A 21610-nucleotide genomic window follows, 5' to 3' on the forward strand; every position below is an offset into this window, starting at 1 on the left:
GCCTGTCTTTTCAAATTTATGAGCAGCATCATCCTTTCCCTCCATCAGGCACCACATTCATTTCACTGGCACTCACTACAGACCAAGAAGTATGAAACAGACTATGAGTGGCATGTGCTGACTTGTTCGCTGTCTTGACTGGAGCCAACGGATTCATTCCGACAACTGGCAGCCCCTTCATCCGGAGAGAAAGTGAGGCCATTGCCCGGTCAGGTTGAGTTTCGCCTTATTGACAGGCTACTTGCCAGCTACTCCTACTTTCTATGGTGTCTACTATGAAGTCTTGGGTCACTGCTAAGTAGACCCTTCTTGCTTCGTGCTCCTCCCAACTAGTGCTGCGTACTGTACTACACAGTATGGAGTACTACTACTAATCTAGTTGGGAGACAATGGGTCCCAAAGGCACCAATTCTCTCACTCTCACTCTCACTCTCACTGCCTCTCCCTCTCTTGATTCCACTTACTAACTTACTAATAACTACCACTGCCCAGGAATAAGAAAAAAAAAAATAGAAGAAAATAAAAGAAAAAACACACTACCCACCGAGCGAACATGTTTTAGTTCCCATGGCCTCCCCTGCAGGATCGACATTCCAATGCTCGGATCAGTCACGCATCCGGATGGCCAACGAGTCGATGCATCGCATTCAGCGCCAGTCCATTGCCTATTTATAAACAAACAGGCGGACAGGTCGATCGCAGGAATCCTATGTTTTCGCGGTCTGATGTATTCCTCTACTACATCTTCGTACGACTTCCCTTTACAATGGAGTACTAGTCAGTACAATAGACTAGTCAATACACTCTCTCCACCTGATTCAGATCAGGAATGACTCTTCTCTTCCAGTTCCATACGTCAATCTTCGATTCGATGGCATGCTGGCCTGCATGGCTGCTGCTGCTGCTGCTGCTGCTGCCCTAACACCAGAGGCCAGATCACGCTCCTGCTATCCCCAAAAACCTTGCTCAATCACACTCACTCACAGTCCCTCTTGCCCTCGGCATTCACCCATTCATTCATGTCCATATTCATGCTCATTCGTGCTCATACCTGCATCCGTAAGCCAAGCTGGATTCCGGGATCTCCCATCATCGCATCATCAATCATGCACTGGGATAACCTTGCTTGTTGAATTGTCATTCGCCCCCTCCCCCCCCCGTACTTTGGGTCGCGATTACTTCCCATCGCTTCCCATTGATCTGTATACTTTCTCATCACTATAGCCATAGGTACATCTATCACTACTTTAAATTAAGTGGGAATCTCTCCTTCTTCACCCCTCCACCCAGCTCAAAGTATACGGGTAGATCGCGTCGCCGTACTTTTGTCCCGACTAAAATCTCATGCAGTTATTGCAGTAAGTACGGTAGAATTTTATCGTATTCACTGCTTTGTATATATCTATATCTCCACTGTACATCCACATACTTTCTCTCCCCGAGGCATTCTCCCCGACTCAGCGGCATCTTCTTTCCAAGTCAAGTGGAATCCCTTCCTAGTCGATGCTGGCTGGCGCGCCTATTCGGAGAAGAGCAGGAGGTTCTTCGAGACGCTTCCTTTGCATTATCGGCGCCAGGACATTTCCATTCCTTTTTAGCTTTTCCTCTCTCAACCAGTCCTCCACCCCACAAATTACCTTTCCATCCTGCTCTCTTCCCCGGAAAATGCCAGGATGATTCCGCCCGGTAATCGCCGCGGCGATCCCGCGAATCTTGGCTTCAAATCAAGTAATTCAACTGCCCATTTATTTCTAGGAGGCGTGCAACGATCCTGGATGCGTGGTGGTGGTGCAGCAGCAGCTGCTGCTGCTGCCACTGCTGCCACTGCTCCTCAATCTCCTCACCTTTCTTCCACCACCTCGACATCCCCTTCAAGTGCGTCTACGACCGATTCAGCTGCTAGTACTGCGAGTGCTGCGACAAAGGGTACGGCTTCTACGGCAGTATCGGCTGCTTCGGGGGGCCCAGTTGGGAGTCCACGGCAGACGCGTCGGCGGGAAACGCCTCCTCGTGAGCCGCCCGTCGGCCTCACTACTACTACGGCCACCTCCACCTTCACCTCCACCGCCGCCTCATCTTTGCCCTCTTCCTCCACCATCACTTCCTCCGCCCCCGCCGCGAACCCTTCCCCTCTTCCTCCCCTCGGTCCGATGGCTCAACCTGACCCTCTTCAGGCCATCTCGGGGTCAGACGGGAGGAATGAGAAGGAAGCTCAGCCTAATCGCGGTGCTCCAATCCTACCCCCGCTTCGCAGCATCACCACCGCCATCTCTTCGACCCCATTAAACTCAGCGACGCCGACCCCCGTGACTGCTATCCCCCCGCGGACTTTCCACCCCAACGCGCTTCCGTCCCCCGATCCCACCCTTCCACGTTCGCATGCCAGCCCAGTCAGTGCCATTGATCGCCATGGAGGAACGATTGGACCGGTTGGACTTGGTTCCTCCCTAGCAACTCTGCCTTCCCCTCCGACGGGAGATACCCCGCCAATGTCTATCAATCGGCCACAGGAACCACTGTCCGGAGGACTGCCGACACCTGCAACAGTAGCCAATACCGTCATTCTGCCGGACCCGGTTCAAGGGGGCACCGTCACGCCCAGAGATCACTCGCAAACAGCTGGCAATGTCGAATCGCGACCACAACTGCCCGGACCTGGCGATCCTTCGGCGCGTCCTCAAACGGGCTCCTGGATAGGCATACCAGCATCGCACCTGTCTCAGGATTTCCAGCAACCGCCTGTCATACGACCGGTTCCTATGTTGCCTATCGACCGGACGCTGTGCAAACAGTGGCTGGAGAAGCTGGAAACTTTTGCAGCTGAAGCGACTCGCAACAAGATAATCTCTGAGGTCATTGAGTCGCCGCGCGTTCGCCTGCTGCAGAGCGCCCTCCTGGACAATGACCCCGTCTACCTGGCTCTGCACCAGATGTATTGCATGGCATCCTACTCTCCCTCAGAACTGCGCACATTGCCAGGCTTCGGTCCGGAGCAGGAGAGAGGATTTGCCGTCGTCAAGCAGCTTCTGGTGGATAACCGCCGACTTTCCGGAGACTTTCTGCTGTTCTGTGTGAATTTCCCGGAACCAATGCAACAGCTGCTAGCCCTTCCCTGGTGGCGGGATGCTTTAACGCAGGTCATGAATTCCTTGGTCCTCCTCTCTCAAAGATGGGACACTTTTGAGCAGATTACGCGCAGGCGTGGTCTGCCGCCATTAATCGAGGAGATCATAATGACTTTCGACATCCGATCACATGTCACGCAGTACAACATCTTCCTGGCACTGTATCGTCGGCTTCCTCTGCAGAACGGAGAGCATAAGCTTTTTGACATCTTCAATCGAGACGCCAAATACACAGATGAGCGTTTAGACTCTCCCAAGCCAGTGTCGGCATTACGCGCCAAAAAGGAGAGAGACATCATTCTCTCCATGTATCACAAAGAACTCACATCCACTCCCCAGGCAGCCACTGCAAATCAGCCTCACATTCACTCGCAACCGGTGGGGTCCCCCCGAGGCGCACCCCCTCACCTCCCTCAGCATCCCACATCAGCTGTGCCCGGATATGAGCCAAGGAGGAGCTCTCACGTTCCGATGCCTGGGAACGGACCTGTTCCTGCTCCAATGGCATATCCCTCGCAGACATACAACCCGCATTCGCCTCGCATGGTTCAGATGCCTCACCACCATCAACTATATCACCACCATAATCCTCCTTCGACGAGTTATCCGCCACAGGTGGTGCCTTCGCAAGCGCAAACCATTCACCCGAGCCCCGTAAATACTCGTTCGCAAGGCCCAGTTCCCCCACAAACAATGTTACTTCCCTCGCAAGTAGCGTCGCCACACTCCGCCGGCGCCAGCGTTCCGGCAGGAGTAGTCCCCTCAACAGCGGCTACTCCTGGTCTGTCCCCTCTTTCGCATGCCCCTGCTCCCGCTCCTACTCTCGCCTCGCCTCCTACTCCAGCGTCGGCCTCGGCTTCGGCTTCGGCTCCGGCTCCGGCCCCTACACAACGACGACGTGGCCGCCCCTCACGCTCCGCGCAGGCGAACAACCAGACCCCGACGCAGTACAGGCTGATGCCGCAGGCAAGCATGCCGAATCAGGCGCCCCCTCTTCCCTCTCCTTCGTCAATGGTCACTCCGCTTTTGCCTCCGCCAGGTCCACTTCCGCCGTCAAACCCACGACCTCATTCGCTGCGGGACGGACTGCATCAGGCCCATCTGCGTGGTCCTGTCAATCGACTTGTCACTCACACTCCTGCCGGCCCGCAAGAGACCCCGCTCTATCAATACTTTGACTCCTTCGCCGCCAACCCAACTCCGCTGGGCCAGGGCCAGTGGGATTGCCGCTTCGACTGGACGTTCAATCTGACCAAGTCGGACGTTGAGCGACTTGCGAAGATCGACCAACACGGTGGTAAACTGCAAGCGACCCGTTTCATGACAAACGGCCAGCGAATTTTCCGCCTGCGATGTATTCGAATCAACCCGCCAGCAAAAACTATAGACGACCACATTTGGTGCACTACCGAGACATGCTGGCCCAGCGTGGTTTACATCTTCGTCAACGAGGTGGAACTTTTCGCCCGGCGTCGGCAGCACAATGGCAAGGATATACCCCTCGAAATCACGGAGCAACTGCGTGAGGGTCCCAATACGGTCTCCATGCACTTCCTTCGCAGCCCGGCCGAGATGAGGGATCATCTATATGCTGCGGCCGTCGAGATTCTCAATATCTCGGACCTGGTGTCGGCCTTGGACGCGGCACAGATCCTTCCTGCGTCGGAATCTTTGCAGCAAATTCAAAAGCGACTCACACCCAATCCCGATGATGAAGTCAGCATTGTGAGTGAAGACCTAGTCATTGATCTCGTCGACCCCTTCACTGCCCGTGTCTTCAACCGACCTGTCCGCGGTCGCTTGTGCACCCATCAAGAATGCTTCGATCATGAGACCTACATCACCACCCGTGCTTTGAAGTCAGGGCGACGTACCCTACGAGAAGACTGGAAATGCCCTATCTGCAAACAAGACGCGCGGCCTCAGATGCTCTTGGTCGATGGGTTCCTCTTCAATATTCGCGAAGAACTGTCTCATACGGACCGGCTAGAGAATGCACGCTCGATCCGCGTCAAAAGGGACGGATCATGGACAGTGAAGTCAGACACTGGTTCATCCACAGACCGGTCCTCCGCGAGTGCCGCCGCTCCAACGTCTGTGCCCCCGAAGCGTAAATCCAGTGATGCAGCGGCGTCTATGTCTCCCGCGTCGCAAAGGCCCAAATGCGAGCGCACAACATCCGACACTCTCATCCGATTTTCCGAACCAAAGGTGATCGCATTGGATTAGCGTGCGCCTGTATGCTTGTCTTCTATGTGATTCTATGGCGGAAAACAAAATTGCCCTTTTCTACGTGCCAAATTGATACCAGCCTCATTCCTTTCTTCCTACTTTCTTTTCTTTCTATTTTCTTCTCATGGTTCTTTGCCATTCTCCTAGCCAACTGCTGTTGAGTTTCATTTCTCCACGACGCTACTTCCTAGCGTTGAGTCCTGTATGAGATACCCAATTTTTTTTTCTTTTGCACGATTTGTACCTAGATAGTTGACGGGGTCTTCGTCTTCAAAAACCTCTTTGCTTGACTTTTCTGATTTCTTTCAACAAGTTGTCTTGCCATGGGAGGTTTGATCTAGGGCGTTTGTTTGTACCTAGAGGCGGGGACCCGGTGTCTTGTTGTTTCTAGTTTTCCCCTTCTTCTTGTGCATACTACCTTTTTCAAAAGCAATTCGGAAACCGATGCTGGTTGTCGATGATTTTAATTTTCGAATTCTTGAACAGTAACAAGTATTGCAGATCTCACATAAGAAGCTGCCTAGAGCTGTTTCTTACGTACCGTTCCATCAAAATTCTTCTAGTACTACTGATAGTAAGTGTATGCTATAACGACAATTATCCTACTCCTATGGTGGTATAGGAAGGTCATGAGCTCGCCTCGCCTCATGTTCCATTCTGGTTTACAACTGCATAGTACTTATAGTGTGACATTCTGCAGTGCAGTAATATATATATATATATATATATAACACTAAGTAGTAGTACTCATGGTTGTGTCTGCAAAGCGACTGGACCAGACATACTAGCACCACAGTGACAGCAGAAATATATATATATAACACATGAGGATGCAGTCCATACTTTGATACTGCGGTACATTTAAGAAATAGATGCCTGAATGTAAACATATGTATAATCATTAAATTAATAGTCATATTTATAATCGATCTATCAACATCTCATCACAAGACATCACATCACATCGCATCACATCGCACAATCATCACAGTCGCAGACGAGGACAAAACCTCACTTCCGAACTCGTCTAGCATGACTAACCAAATTCTCTATCACGCCTTCAAACGCCTCCTTTTCACTGACGAGTCCGTCCAAGCGTTTCAACCAGTACTCTAGTACCGAGCTTGCACGTAACGTTGCCGACTCGAGTTCCTGCACATGACCGCGGAGTTCTCCGTCCGTTAGGCCGTCCAGAGCTGCATCGGTCGTTGCGCACAGGCGGTGTACGGCCGGGAGATCCAGTTCAGGTGGCGGGGAGGGTTCTCGTCGGCGAGAGGTACGGGTTCTGGATTGTTGGTTGGGGCCTGGGCTGCCGGGGCCACTTTGTGTGCTGTCGCGCTTGGCTGCTAGGCTTTGGGAGCGGGAGTGTGCGGTTGGTGGGGTGGATGAGCGACGTGTGTCGTCGAGGTTGACGGAGGGGAGGATGAGTTTCTTTTGCTTGGAGGCTGGGAGAATCTCATCGAGGTCGACGGGCACGCCAAGTGAGACAAGGAAGAGTCGCCGGATGCGGGATTTCACCCAGTTTTGGGGCTGAAGTGGGGGAGGGGCCACTAGCTGAGACCAGAGGGAGAGGGAGCGTTCAGTGCTGAAGATGGCGGTAGGGTTGGGGATCGGGTCGAGGGGCTGCAGGCTGACGGTGTCTTTGGTGCTGGGGAAGAGGCGGTCGAGGGGATCGGAGAGGGTGGTGTGAAAGTCTGCAAGGGAGGGAATGGCGTCAAGGTCGAGGAGCGGGGGCTGGAAACAAAGTTTAGCATTTCTTGCCTTAAATGTTTATACTGGAGGGCGCGCGCACGACTGAAGGAGGTGTGGGAGGCTGCGAGGGTTGTATCTCTGCTGGTTCGTCCTCGACAGCCTCCATGGGCTCTTGGAAGCCATCGTCGAAGTCGTCAAAGTCTCCAAAGTCGTCGTCTTCCTGCTCCTCGGCGAAATCGTCAAACTCATCCGCACCGGTTGTGTCAACGGCTGCGGCGTCGTTTACTGACGATTCTCGGCGGGTGTGACTTCGATGGCTTGCAGGCGAATCTGAATTGGTCAATCGTCCCTGAAACTTCATGTCGTAATTTAACCGAAATCCGGCTTACCTGGTGCATCGGGGATGGTCTCGGTGTGGTCTGGCTCCGGATCAATCGGCTTTGGCTGGTGAGCAACAGGACCTTCTTCTTCGACATCGTCCTCGTTGGATTCCACGCGGGAGAGCAGCGTCTCCGGAACAGGGGTGTCGGCCGCACTGGCCTCGAAGGACCCTGGTAAAGGGGACGGTTCATCTGAATCTGAATCCGACGCCTTCTTCACCACATCGGGCACTGCATCTGCTTTTCTTTTCTCATACGCTGGGGTGCCGGGAATATCGCCATGACTGGGTTGGTCTAAGTCGACTTTCTCAACCACTGTCCGCGGAATTGATGTCGGAGTTACAGGCCGTTCGCCGCTCGCTGAAGCGCTTCTGCTGCGTGAACCCTCCGGGATAACTTCAATCTGGTCTGGAACGGCATCCTGGTCCCTGATTTCATAGGCAGCGGTTCCAGGCACCTCCCCATGCGATGGTTCCTCGTCGACCTTCTCCACACGGGTTAAGGGGATAGGGGAAGCGCGGCCGGACGGCGGGTGGGATTCAGGGCGTTGGTGCCCCTCGCTGGCGTCTGAAAAATGTTCGTCGTCACTGTTCGTAGCTGTAGATGAGATGTTAATTCCGAGCCATTGGATTCCCAGTGCTAGACCATGCTGCTTACTAGAATCCTGAGCCCCCGGGTCTTCCAACTCCACGCTCTTCCTCGGGGGCTCCAAGTATGGACTGGACGGACGGGAAATCCGTTCGGACATCAGGAGCAATCAATATTGGAGAATTGTATATCATGCAGACAAGGACACAGAGGCTCGTGTAAGAGTCTGAGCCCGAAAAGCCAGGGGAGAATGGATATGAAACGGGGGGACGATGCTGTCCTTCTGATCGTCGGGTTCGAGGTGAGTCTCGAACGTGGCCTGAGGCACCCAGAGGCTCAGGCGACATCATCCGAGGCAATAAGGCACCAAGGCAGCAGGTAGTCTGTCATAAGTGTTATGTTTTAATGCCTCAGGCATAAAGATAGCCGCCAGCCGCGACAAGCGCGGCCCAGCAAAGAAGTTCAATCGACCTCCAATTCATAGTTCAATACATCCACTGTCGATTGCTTTGCCTGTGTTTGGACGAGCACGGCGCGACCTTTACGCTCAGCCCGAATTGACTTTTCTGTCTCCATAGGGCATCTTATCTCCGGGCGCAGTAAGTGTTGGTTCGCTTTCACCTTCAGCTCATCTCGAATCCCGTCCCCGACTGACTGTTTTGTCTTTTTTTCCCACCTCCAGGGCAGCCCTGTTAATCCCCGTTGTTATCCACCCAACACCATGTCCAACCTCTTTTCTTTCGACTCGGCCCCTGGCGGCGCGAACAAGGGGGGTCTTTTTGGATCTGGTGCTACGAACACTGGCTCAAGCGCTGGCTCGGGTACACTCTTTGGAAATGTAGGAGCTCCGACGAGCGGCACTTCTTCGCCTTCTTTGTTCGGAGGCGCAGCTGGCAGTGGAACTGGAACAGGCACTGGTACTTCGTCGCCTTTCAGTTTTGGAGCTCAGAGCAAGCCGGGAGCCACCGGTCAGACACCGTTGTTCGGCAACGCATCACAGACTCCCAACAAGTCGACCGAAGCTGGTAGCTCGGGGCAGACAGCTACGAGTGGGCTCTTTGGCAATGCCGCAAAGCCTGCAGGGGGTCTCTTTGGCAACGCTACTTCTACGCCCGGTCAAACAGGAGGTTCTTTGTTCGGCAATGCCTCGTCCACAACGCCCGCTGGTCCTCCCCCGCAGGGCGCGACTGGCCAGACGCAGACACTCTTTGGACAGGCAGCACAAAAGCCTGGCGGTCTCTTCGGAAACGCGACCTCGACTACCTCCACCACCTCATCGGCTGCCCCGTCGTCTACTACCGCTACAGCCCCTGCTACCACTACACCGTCGCTGTTCGGAAACGCCAACACAAACACCACAACTTCTACCTCCAACACTACGCAACAGCCATCATCTGGGGGTCTTTTCGGTGGGGCGAACACAGCGCAGAAGCCTCTCTTTGGCACAAATCCGGCGCCTTCGACGGGAAACAGCCTCTTCGGAAACGCCAAACCAGCAACAGGTACCAATGACAGCACTCCAAACACCCTCTTTGGAAAGGCACCGGGGGCGCCATCAACGACGACGACGCCCGCCGCAGGAGGAGGAGCTGGTGCGCAGACATCTTCTCTCTTCAAGGCCCCGTCATCTGGAGCTGATGCCGCCAAGCCAGTCTTCCCCTCTCTGGGAACTCCGTCCTCAACCCCTCAAACCTCTACGACTCCAGCTGCCTCGTCCGCTGCGCCACAGACTTCCTCTCTCTTCCCAGCCCTAGGTGGAGCGTCCTCGTCCGCGACTCCATCATCCACACCCGCTCCCTCTGGAGGCTTGTTTGGCGGTGCTCTCGGTGGCGCTAAGTCCACAGCAACAACCGCACCGGCCACTACAGCTACCGCAGCTCCCGCGACACAACCTGCGGCAGCCACCGGCGGCCTGTTCGGTAAGCCCGCGGAGACCACCCCGTCCACACAGCCAGCCAGCACTGCTGCCGGAGCCACCACCTCTGCCACGACGGCCAGCGACAAGCCCACCCTGACCGCTACCTCGGGCGCCACTTCTTCGGCGACCACCGGCACAGCAGGCGCAACCGGCACAACCACCGCCGCAGGCGGAATTGGCCTTGGTGCCTCCACCGCTGGCCCTACCCCCCCTGCGCAGTCCCGCCTGAAGAACAAGACCATGGACGAGATCATCACCCGGTGGGCGACAGATCTGACCAAGTACCAGAAGGACTTCCGCGAGCAAGCAGAGAAGGTGGCAGAATGGGATCGGATGCTGGTTGAGAACGGCACCAAGGTGCAGAAGTTGTACGGCAGCACGGTTGACGCCGAGCGCGCGACCCAGGAAGTTGAGCGCCAGCTGGCGTCCGTCGAGGGCCAGCAGGAAGAGCTCAGCTCCTGGCTCGACCGGTACGAGCGTGAAGTGGACGAAATGATTTCGAAGCAAGTTGGACCGGGCGAGACTCTCCAGGGACCTGACCAGGAGCGTGAACGGACGTACGTTTTCAATAACCATTTCAATTAAACCTTCGCTATGGTGCTAACAGCATGATTAAAACAGATACAAAATGGCCGAGAAGCTCTCCGAGCGCCTGGATGAAATGGGCAAGGATCTGACCAGCATGATTGAAGAAGTCAACGGCGCGTCCTCGACTCTCAGCAAGACGAACAAGGCTGACGAGCCGGTACGTATCCTATCCCCTTCTCTTCTAAATCCTTCAATCCTTAAGGACTTGTGCTAATACATGGATGATGGAAATATAGATCTCGCAAATCGTCCGCATCCTCAACTCCCACCTCGCGCAACTGCAAGTTATCGACCAAGGCACCAGCGAGCTTCAGGCCAAGGTCGACGCCGCACAGAAGGCCGGCCAGTCTCTCTCTTCGCGGTTCGGATATGGTCTGGGTAGCTCTACTATGGGCGGTAGTGCGGCGGATGATTTCTATCGCTCTTACATGGGACGTCGGTAGAAGGTGTGGATTGGGTTTCTGGTAAACAAACGGGTACGGGATGGCTTTTCTTTTTACTAGGATTGGTTGTTAGTTTCTATTCTACGTCTTATTCTTTTTCTACTATTGTTGTTGTTGTTGTTCTATGCTGTTGTTGTTGCTGCTGTCCTGCTGCTGGTGGAGTCATGCAATGCAATGCAATCAATACAATGAAATGAAATGAAATGGAATGGGAATAATGATAATCGCCCATCAATGTGTGTTTGTGTGAGGTTGTAGGATATTCCAGCTATGCTATGTATTGTCTTGTACAATGTAGAGAGGAGAGATTACATGTTTTGCGTATGTAGGTAGGTAGGTAGACACATGTCATGTCATGTCATGTGATATCATATCAAATGAGACAAAAGGTTATGTATCCACGCTGATAGTTGATCTGTCTGGTTGATCGATTCGAATTCGCTCGGTATTCCGATGATAGTAGAGTAAAGTAGAGTAGACAGGTATGAGTAGGTAGGTAGGTATGTAGGTATGGTAGCAAATCATCACATCATCCATATGATAGGAAACACAAAGAAGAGAAAGAGGAAAAGATATTAGTTATCTTAGTTCTGCTCGCCGCCCTGGTTCTTGGTGAACTCGTCACTATAAAATATAATTGGTTAGCTAGCTATACACCCAGGTACATGACCATGACCGTATGGTAGAAAGAGACAGCGAACGTACATGTGCTTATCCAGCTCATCAAGGTGCTTGCGCTGCTCGTTGAGCTTGGCCTTCAGGGCACGGAGCCTATACATCACACGATCATTAGCTTTTCTTTTCCCTGGAATAATATAGTAGTATGAGGTGGGGGGCGGGTGGGTCAGGTATATACGCACTTCTCCATCTCCTTCTCGTGAACATACAAGTTCTCCTGGGCGGCTTCGCGCTTGACGAAGGAGTCACTGTTTCAATCAGTTAGTGAGTGTTAGGTACTGGTGATGAAGATGATGTCATATGTTTCTAGTGCATAGGAGAGTAGGTATTGATGACACTATGTCAAGGGTAGTATTAACGTACGCATGCTGAGAACCGCCCGGCCGGGGAGCACCAGTATCGCCAGCACCCATTCTGGGAGCGAGAGCAGAGAAGGAACGAGTAGTGGTGGTGGTGAGGAGGCGGGTAGAGGACTTGGAGATGGATTGGCGGAGCATGGTTATGGTTATGGATTTGCTTTTGCGGTGATGGATGGGATGGAAGATAAGGTAGGTAAGTTATGGATGAAAAGGTCAGGTGGTTGTCAGATTCGTTGGATGGATGGATGGAAGGTTCAATGAAAGAGGAGAGAGAGTGTGTGTGGTAGTAAGACTGTCAGGTACTTAAGAGTAAGTTGTTTAATGCAACCGGGTTGGCAGGCTAAGATTACCTAAGGTGTCGAGACCGGAACGGATGACGTCGTTGTTGGTTGCCGGGTGGGATCATGGAGGGATCATGTGATGTGGTGAGGTGAGTCAGCGGGTGGTCTGGTCAGGTGAGTGTCAAGTGACGGATGGGGGAATGGGATGGTAGCCTAATTTGGTAGGATTATTATTATTACTACGTATTATGGGGGCGGTGTTGGGATGTTGAGATGGGAACTAAGTTAACCACATTATCATTGATCCTTTCCATTACTCTTTTACTCTGTTTCTAAATCAAAGTTGTGTATTCAGTTGCATTGAGAGTTGCCTCTTCATTTATCTACTGAGAATGCCAGGCAAAGGGAGCATTCCTCTAAAACGCGAATCCCTGAATGACGATGATATGCGGATTATAGGATCGCCTCCTAATGAATAGTTCAGCGCCATCATTACACAGTAATATTCCCCGAAGTTCCAGAAGCAATCCCTTGACCCATTTCAATCAATTCATCAATCAATAATCACTAATTTAAACTCCTCGAACTAGATAGATAATATAACTAAGTAGACAGATAGACTGGTCCCAAGCGCCATCCGACGGTTAGCAACTTATCGTCTTTGATTGACCCTCTTTTCCCCCTTCCAATAATGATCCGCTGCCAATCCATCTGGTTCGGCGACGGTCTGGGATCTCAGTGGTGGGCGGGACGATTGGCGGAGGTGAAATAGGGATGACGCTGGGAGGGCCCACCGAACCACACAAAGCCAGACCCGACAGGATGAGGAGAGATGAGAAGAAGAGATGGGCGTCAAGACTTGGGACCCTCAGGAGACCAATCTCATTCTTGGGGTTGGATAGAGAGATGGATGAATGGATGGAGTTAGTTGACGGTCTATCACTGATAGCATTGTCTGTAACGAGGATCTTCTATTGCTGTCTACAGTACGTCTTCAAGGTATGCCCATTGGATGGACGGGGTGGCATCATAGAAGACAGCCATGATGTGCAAGTTTCTGGGATAGGCAGCGTCAGTGTACGTCGCTCAACAGACAAGGCAGGCCAGAAGAATGACCGCCGGGATTCTTTCGGATTCTCTGCGTCTCTACCCCGTGAAAGGTTGTCTGTCTGTCTCCCTCCAGTGCCTCCACCCCCGTCACAAGGAGGAGGAAACCCACTGGAGAGGGTCAATAATTCCTGTGATTGATTTCTTGGTATTATTAGTAGCAATAATCGTTCAGTAGTAGAATAAGTAGTAAGTCGGGGCCGGGATCGGGGAAAAGATTGGTGAGTGAGTGAGTGAGTGTGTGTAAGACCGACTCCATCATGGGCTGGCCATTTGGGTTAACTTGACTTTAGGGGGAAGTAGTAGTGAGTAGTGAGAGAAAGTATGGGGAGGCACAGCCCGGAAGCATTCATAGTATGATGATTAGTGTAGGGAGGACTGAATTGGAGAGAGATGATGATGCTGCTTGCCATGAGGATTCCTGGCCAGTAAGTAGTGACCGCCAACTCTGGCTGTCAGTCTGTCTCCTTTCTGGCCGAGTCTCCCACCCCCTTCCGGCAGGCCAATTCAATTCCCATTTTCCCTCTTCCTCTGCCTCTCCCCTCTCCCTTCCCTTCCTCTTCCTTCTCCTCCTTCTCCCTCTCTCTCTCTTTCTTCCCCTCTTTCCCGCCTAACTAACTTCCCTAACTACTACTGCTGCTGCCAATCCTGCAACTTTCTCTCTCCGACCTCTCTCTCTTTCTCCTACTACTTTACTGCCACTCACACTCTCTCCTCGGTCATTCTGACTTAACTCAACTCTCGTCCTTTTCTCTCTCCTCTTGGTCCGTACTTTACCCTTTTCCCTTTCCATCCACATCCACATCCACACTCCCACTACTCCCCCCCCTCCCCCTGCTTAAGTCATACTCCCACCCCCCCATTCCTTAAATTAAAAAAGGAAAACAAAAAGACCAGGACTCGACCAGCCCAAATCTTCCTCCCCCAATTTTATTCCTCCATTCAACTCTACTTTCCTTCAATTCCCTTCTAACCTCTCTCTCTTTCCTTCCTTGTCAGACTATAGAATACATCTTTTACTATCTGTTGCTTCATCTCAGGTAAGCCTTTCTTCTCGTTTTCCCTGCCGTGTCCTTTCCCCCTCTCTTCCGCGTACCAGACAATCCCAATGCCCATTCCCCCCTCCATCATCGTCATCCGCCGCTTTCCCCTCCTTTTCTGGCCGCGATCCCGATCGCAAATGGCGGGGTGTTGGCGGCTGGAGGCTCTGCATGTTCAGGACTTTATCCCGGACATGGGTACGCGCGCTGAATGGCCGAATCTGGCTGGAGAGGTTGAGAGGGTGTGAGGAGGGATCCTCCTCGTTCCCTTTCTTTCCCTCCCCTCCATAACCGCCCGTCTAGACTGCGCTCTGGGAACGCAACACAGGCAGGCAGTCCACGGCTAGCTGAGTGGAAGGATCCGGCTGAATCACCACCCGCTGTTACCAAGCCTCCCCCGATCGTCGCAATGCATCCTGCTCTTGGGGCGTGCGTAATGATTAGGGGTCGTGATGGCTGGGAAATTCGACTTGTTTTTCTTCTTCCTTCAACGGCCCTCATGATGCTGGGAGACCTGATACGTATGACGGGGATTTCCCGGCAAACCAGGGAAAGGAGGGGAGGCGTTATCGCTTCCGTGTTCCTTGCACCACTTGACTTCACAGCCTCACTTTTGCCCTGTGACTGCCGCCTGCCCCTCGCTTCTCTGCACTATCGATTCTCGTCTACTGTGGCGCTTCCTTCCCAGTCGCCCGCACTCTATATCCGGAAATCTATTTATTCGCAATCTCGCCCACTAACATCTCTTCTATCATTCAGATAATCTTTCACAATGGGTCACGAAGATGCTGTCTACCTCGCCAAGCTCGCCGAGCAGGCTGAGCGCTACGAAGGTGCGTCATTCTTCCTCTTTCCGACCGCCCACTTTGCGGCTACGAGTCTCGTCTCATACTAACATGGCCGCCCCTGTTCCACAGAGATGGTTGAGAACATGAAGGTCGTTGCCTCCGCTGATGTAGAGCTCACCGTCGAGGAGCGGAATCTCCTGTCTGTCGCCTACAAGAACGTCATCGGTGCCCGTCGTGCGTCCTGGAGAATCGTCACCTCCATCGAACAAAAAGAAGAGTCCAAGGGCAACGAGTCCCAGGTCTCCCTCATCAAGGAGTACCGTCAGAAGATCGAGGCTGAGCTGGCCAAGATCTGCGATGATATCCTCGAGGTTCTCGACAAGCACCTGATCCCCTCTGCCCAGAGCGGCGAGTCCAAGGTCTTCTACCACAAGATGTGCGTTGCGAACCCACGCTGTTCCCCACTCTCGATGCGATCGCAATCCATGACTGACGTGTTTCTTTTCGTCTATTAGGAAGGGTGACTACCACCGTTACCTTGCCGAGTTCGCCGTTGGCGACCGCCGCAAGGGCGCCGCCGATGCTTCCCTCGAGGCCTACAAGGCCGCCACTGAGGTTGCCCAGACCGACCTTGCTCCCACCCACCCCATCCGTCTCGGTCTCGCCCTGAACTTCTCCGTCTTCTACTACGAGATCCTCAACTCTCCCGACCAGGCTTGCCACCTGGCCAAGCTCGCTTTCGACGATGCCATTGCTGGTACGTGTGGACGCTACTGCTTGATCGTCGAACCGGAGGCTAACAGACATTGCAGAGCTCGACACCCTGAGCGAGGAGAGCTACAAGGACTCCACCCTGATCATGCAGCTCCTCAGAGACAACCTGGTAAGTTGATGCGGTCGCATTCGTGTTTTTGGATCATGCTAACACTCGGTAGACTCTGTGGACCTCGTCCGAGGCCGAGCCCGCCGCCGAGGCGAGCGCCCCCGCCGAGAAGAAGGATGAGGCCCCCGCTGAGGGCGAGAAGCCCGCCGAGTAAATTCATTAAAGATGACAAAAGGACTCGCGTCCGGACTTGGATAGGGTCGGCCGGCCGACAATCTGGATCTTAGACTCAGAAGGCCCGGGGTTAGGAAGAGGATGATGAAGCCATTGCGCGCTTTGGGGTTCGTTCTATCCGGCGAGCCCGGAAGGGATGGGGCTTTGTTGGCCATTTACTGGCTGACAGGTCATGAACTTTGGAGTCATGCATTGGATCTCTCGTCGCCTTCTTCGTCCCTGCTGGCCTTTTGGTGGCGTCGTTTGATGCCGTCAGTGGTCTCGGTCTGGTCTCTATGTCCTCGGATTGTTCGCGGGGCTTCCTTTTATATCTTTATGATTTCGATTTTTGCCTATTGTCGCAATTCCCCCCCCCAAAGAATACCTTTCCTTGCCATCCACCCGCACTTCCACCCTAGTCAGTTCCCACCAGGACGTTGACTCTTGCTTCCCGAACTCTCTTGGTTTTACCCACCTTGTGCCACGTACGGCGTTTGTTTGTCGCCTTAGCTGAGTTTAGATCTAAAGCCCGGCAGTGGCTAAAGAAATTTGAAATTTATGATCAAACATGGACCTTCGTAAAATCCCATGCAATGTCAATCCCTGATAGAGAAAGAGAAGAGAGGATGAAAGTACGAACCAAAAAGCGAACCAAATCCCGACCCAATCCATTCTATGAATAACCGACATGCATGCATGCATTCATCCAGCCATACTTCCATCCCTCGCGGATACTCCGGACTCCCCTTCCGGGAGGTCTGTATGATAGTTCTGTATTGCATACAACGCACATGCATACATGCATACCATTCCATCCAACCAACTTTTATCCCTCGATCAAAAGTACAATGCAGTATGCACGCAGCATTGTAGAGTTTTTTTTGCCCTTTCCCCCTTTGCTTGACTTCAATGAGGCTAGTACGTAGTTTAGTAAGTAGGGTTGGAGCTATGTATAGATCAGATGTTCCCATTTCCTCTTCTTTTCTTTTCTTTTTTTTATTGGGCTAGGAAGTACTATGTACATGCATGTAAGGACCGACTACTACTTATAACTCAAGTGTACTGCTTACTTATTATAAATAGTATAAATTTTTTTTTACGTATGCATCTTAGGGGCCTGAGTATGGGGTTATTAGGTAAGTAGGTCACTTGATCGTATGTCTAGATTTGAAATTAACGTGTAGGTGAGATACTTAGAATGAATGAATGAACTAATTGAGTCTGCTGCTTAGTATAGTGAGTGATGGGTGATAGATGTCAGTGACTGACTGACTGACCCATCAAGCCAGTCATGTACAATTATTTGGCTAGTAGTAACAGTTCGCAAATAGCAGTAAGAGAGAGAGAGAGAGAGAGAGAGAGAGAGAGAGAGCATTTTCCTTTCTGCTTTACATAGAAAGATATGAACTATCAAGTTAAAGTAGAATAGAGTAGTCATCAAAGGTATTGGAAGGCTCGATATTCATCCATCCATCTACTATGATCAATCATACTTCGGTTTTATTAACTCGCAAGGCAAGGATGGATGGATGGATGGATTTCTTCCATGACTTTTCACTTACTTGCTTCCTCTACCAGACAGACTAGATAGCCTGATGACAAATGTCAGAGAGTAATTCCATTATAGTAATACTATTCTCAATCGCATTTGAGAATATCTAACTATTCAACTTGTAGGTATACATTCTATTTGAGATTTTACTTCCTTACTAGCCAACAGTTTCAATGGTGACCAGAACTATACTATACTATGAAGTTTAAGCTCATGCTGTAGATAGAATTATCAAAAGATCAGCATCTTACTACTAGTAATCAATACTTGTTATTCCAAGGTAGAAGATGTGTGTGTACATTGATCAATTATCTCACCTAACGAGCAAAAGAGCTATACTCCCAACCCCCAAGCTTAATATCATCCTAACAACCTAAAAAATCATCCAAGACATCTCAACAGGGACTCAAAAGTACAAAGTACGATATAATAGTAGTGCACAATCCATCCCATCCACACTCCCCCACCACCACCGATCTAGTCTCTAGTCTACTAATCCAATATACTCCGAAGTACGTACTCCGTACTTTCTCCGACTATTCCCACCAAGGAAATAAGTAAGTAAGTAAGTAAGTAAGTGGGTGGATCAGAATAAGAATCCTAAAGACAGGGCGGGGCGGCTACAAACGTACGATCTTCGACCGAATTCGGTATATGTTGACGATGATGGGCGGTGATGGGTGAAGAAAGAATTGCTACTAGTTGACAGGTATGAAACGGGGTATAATCTTGGTCAATTTCTGAGGGTTCTGGTTTGATGAAAGGACTCCCGTGTGGGTTGTTCCCTCCATTGACGTGTCGAGCTGTCAACTAGACTAAGAAAATGCGGTGTGATAACTTCCTTCGTACTTCGTAGGTATGGGGCCTAGCAGTTTCCATACATGTACAAAGTACGGAATACTGGTTGTCGCAATATACGTACTCATTGCCTTTTACATCTACGATCTATTCTGTAGGACTCGGTTTTGTCAATTTGTTTCTCATTTAATGTATCAACCGCTCGCTTCTGGGTATGTAAGCAAATGTCTTCAGAGCCAAACGAAAATCAAACCAAGTCGAATCTGAATCGTCAGTCCGGGACGATTCCTTCAATATACATATCGATGGGCAAAGGAGGCGGTGGGGGATGGGGGAAAAGGAATAAGGAGGAGAGGCGGCGATGAAACAGGATGGGGAGAGGATGAGGATGATGTAAACCACATGAAGATTGGCTGCTCCGTGAAAATGCTTTCCCGCCTTTTTGCAGACCTTTGCAAACAAATGCGCCCAGTGCGGTTCCAAATGTCAGAAAGTGATGAAATGAACACAACAAGTCTAAATAACGGTTCCCAGTCAAGTGTCCCAACGCCGCGCGTGCTATGCCAATACACAAAGCCTCCGGTATGATATGACAGATAGGAAAGTAAGAATAGAGGGATCAAAAGAAAAAGGAAAAGAAAAAAAAAGGTAAAAAACAGAATATGAACAGAAGAAAGGTAAGACCAGAGCACAAAAAGAGTATGTCTGAGTCGTGCACCGGATCGCTGCCAAGACGGTAGGCGTCGATCAAATTCCCTGGTAACCCCCGGTATGTGTGGATGATGTCACGACCGCAGCAGCTTCTGCGAACCCCCAACCACACGCGGAGCGCATTGACGTGGGTGGCCATAGGTGAAGCAAATCCAGCGTCGTCAGCAGATTACGGGTAGCAAGTTGGAGGTGAAGGTATGGGGCTGTTCATCGTGATCAACCGCCATGTCCCCGTTGCACGATCAGGTCCGTCCAGTAGAGTGAAGAAACGAATCGAAGGAAGGGATCTATTTGCGAAAATTCACACCTCGGGGCTTCAGCGTTGCACAAGGTTCCACCTGATGAAGCCGCAGATGTCATTTCAGAATCCCAGACACGAAGCAGTAAGTCCAAGCGGATCTTCGCGCGCATGTATCGTGTCGTATTGCTCAAGTATGCGCGGCAGCCAAGAGCGTCCCATTCCGACATATGTGACACCTGCAGTATGTAGCGAAGAAGTGTGGCATTCACCCAAGTTCGAGGACTTATGAGGTGGGTGAATGAGAGACGTGAAGGTCATCGCATAGAAGGTTTGAGGTTTCGTAGATTTGATCTTATCGTTCGCTTTCTCCAGGGCAGCGAATTCCCGACCGCTTATCTGTATCGAATAGCCGGGATGATGATGCGGCGCCGGAGCTATTTCTGCGACTTTTTGACCTTGGTGCTACCCCTGTTCATTTCGCTCTTGGTCATGTTGCGGGTTAATCCACCAATGTAGTCTTGAAGGAATCGATTCTCGCTTTCGAGCTTATCATGGTCGGATTTGACGGCTTCGATACGTTCGGCGAGCGCCTGAAGGGAGGACTGGAGGGCCTTGGCTTGTCTGCCGAGAACACGTAACACATTAGCATCGCTTCTTCCCCCCTTTCTGGTCTCTAGCGTCACTTGGCCGGAGGTTTTGGGGAATTGTCATTCGACTACTCACTCTTGTAGCGTCTGCCTGGCTTCCTTGCCCAGTCGCTCCAAATCAGCCGAGTTGCGTCGAGGGCTCATGGCGCGCGCGTCGTCAGGGGGGAATTCCTCTTCTTCGATTTCGATTTCAGGATGATCCCGTGGAACTAGTATCGAGGCACTCGGTTTCCGACTGGCCATACGAGGTCTCTCTGAGCGTCCTCTACGTTCGGTTTCGGCGTCGGAGATGGAGGATGAGGATGAGAGAGAAGACATGTGCGAACGACCGTTGTCGTTGGGCTGGGGCAGGGTTGGCACAGGAGAAGAACCGTGCACATCTGATGTTGACGCCATGGTTTTTTCAGACTCTGGTGGTGGCGCCGGTGGTTGAATTTAAGAGTTTCTGTGGTTGACGGTGGCTTGGAAGCGAATGAGAAAAAGTCTCGGGGCGGTCGCTGAGGCAGGCTTTCCACGGTCGAGGGGTAACGGAATAGAACTACTCCCGCAAAGAAACGATTTCAGACACAGCAATTGAATATCTTCTTCACAGCTGGGCTGTGACTACCTCTAGCGATGACTTCAGATGGGAAGATCTGCGTTGTCGCTGGAGGTAGCTGGTGTAAGAGCGAGAAGTGGGTTGTTTCCCAGGGCGGCTGTTTCGTCGAGGATTCTCGGGCCGGAAAAAGTAAAAAAGGGACAACGAAAACAGCTGGGAAGAAGCAAACAGGTTCCGGCTGCCAGGGAGGAAGAGATCTCGAGGAAGAGATCAGATCAGATTTTCAAGACGAGAGGGGAGGCAAAGTTGGAGAAATGAAGTCGGTCAAAGGGGAGAGAGCGACTTTGAGGGGGTGAGGGAGGGACCAGAGCGACAAGCCGTGGTCCGGGTTAAGCGAACTGGAATTTGGGGGGGCGACGAGAGATGAGAGGGAGGGGGAAAGAGAGAGAGAGAGAGAGAGAGAGAGGTGGAGGGAAAAGACAACCACCACTTTCAGGACAAAGCAATTCAAGGATGTATCTGAAGTGATTGCCAGCTATATTCGCCTTTGTTCCTTTTTTGGGGCAAGGCAGTCTATAGGGATTAAGGATTAGGGATTAATCCAAGGTGTCGAACCCGGGTTTGAGGAAAGTTCGTTGGGCAGTCCGAAAACGGGCGGACTAAAAACTTGGACACGGGGGGAAGAGGGAGGTGGGTTTTTGGTGCTGATTTGGGTTGGGTTCGGTGGTGTTTTAGTGCAGTAGTTGCTGCGAGTGGGAAAGGAATAATAACGCTGCTGAGTGATTGATTGATGAGCGACAAGGTCTGGGGGGGTGTGTGTGGGTGTGTGTGACAATCACACTTCCTCTCAAGTCACGTAAGATAAATT

At 51.7% G+C, this 21610-nt stretch overlaps 7 protein-coding genes across 7 annotated transcripts; 4 read left to right on the forward strand and 3 right to left on the reverse strand.

Annotated features, from left to right (window-relative positions):
* Positions 1–1673: 1673 nt before the first annotated feature.
* AKAW2_11484S (MIZ zinc finger domain protein) lies at positions 1674–5354 on the forward strand (the record flags this gene model as incomplete). The annotated part of the gene is made up of 1 exon (XM_041683973.1): positions 1674–5354. One exon carries the CDS (start codon positions 1674–1676, stop codon positions 5352–5354), a length of 3681 nt encoding a protein of 1226 aa, XP_041538204.1.
* A 1014-nt stretch (positions 5355–6368) lies between these two features.
* On the reverse strand, positions 6369–8177 carry AKAW2_11485A (uncharacterized protein; the record flags this gene model as incomplete). The annotated part of the gene is made up of 4 exons (XM_041683974.1): positions 6369–7091; positions 7150–7379; positions 7439–8026; positions 8087–8177. The coding sequence occupies 4 exons, from the start codon at positions 8175–8177 to the stop codon at positions 6369–6371; spliced, it is 1632 nt and encodes a 543-aa protein (XP_041538205.1).
* A 561-nt stretch (positions 8178–8738) lies between these two features.
* NSP1 (putative nucleoporin Nsp1) lies at positions 8739–10966 on the forward strand (the record flags this gene model as incomplete). The annotated part of the gene is made up of 3 exons (XM_041683975.1): positions 8739–10492; positions 10557–10680; positions 10760–10966. The coding sequence occupies 3 exons, from the start codon at positions 8739–8741 to the stop codon at positions 10964–10966; spliced, it is 2085 nt and encodes a 694-aa protein (XP_041538206.1).
* Positions 10967–11550: 584 nt separating this feature from the next.
* On the reverse strand, positions 11551–12141 carry AKAW2_11487A (uncharacterized protein; the record flags this gene model as incomplete). Its single annotated transcript, XM_041683976.1, has 4 exons — positions 11551–11590; positions 11672–11737; positions 11827–11892; positions 12008–12141. The coding sequence occupies 4 exons, from the start codon at positions 12139–12141 to the stop codon at positions 11551–11553; spliced, it is 306 nt and encodes a 101-aa protein (XP_041538207.1).
* A 3062-nt stretch (positions 12142–15203) lies between these two features.
* Positions 15204–16256, forward strand: artA (14-3-3 adaptor artA; the record flags this gene model as incomplete). The annotated part of the gene is made up of 5 exons (XM_041683977.1): positions 15204–15264; positions 15349–15655; positions 15735–15976; positions 16032–16102; positions 16155–16256. The coding sequence occupies 5 exons, from the start codon at positions 15204–15206 to the stop codon at positions 16254–16256; spliced, it is 783 nt and encodes a 260-aa protein (XP_041538208.1).
* Positions 16257–16357: 101 nt separating this feature from the next.
* AKAW2_11489S (uncharacterized protein) lies at positions 16358–16696 on the forward strand (the record flags this gene model as incomplete). The annotated part of the gene is made up of 1 exon (XM_041683978.1): positions 16358–16696. The coding sequence occupies one exon, from the start codon at positions 16358–16360 to the stop codon at positions 16694–16696; it is 339 nt and encodes a 112-aa protein (XP_041538209.1).
* Positions 16697–19991: 3295 nt separating this feature from the next.
* On the reverse strand, positions 19992–20600 carry AKAW2_11490A (short coiled-coil protein; the record flags this gene model as incomplete). Its single annotated transcript, XM_041683980.1, has 2 exons — positions 19992–20178; positions 20281–20600. The coding sequence occupies 2 exons, from the start codon at positions 20598–20600 to the stop codon at positions 19992–19994; spliced, it is 507 nt and encodes a 168-aa protein (XP_041538210.1).
* Between the last annotated feature and the right edge of the window lie 1010 nt (positions 20601–21610).

The sequence above is a fragment of the Aspergillus luchuensis genome, chromosome 1 (genome assembly GCF_016861625.1).
Source record: "Aspergillus luchuensis IFO 4308 DNA, chromosome 1, nearly complete sequence".
Classification (NCBI taxonomy): Eukaryota; Fungi; Ascomycota; class Eurotiomycetes; order Eurotiales; family Aspergillaceae; genus Aspergillus; species Aspergillus luchuensis.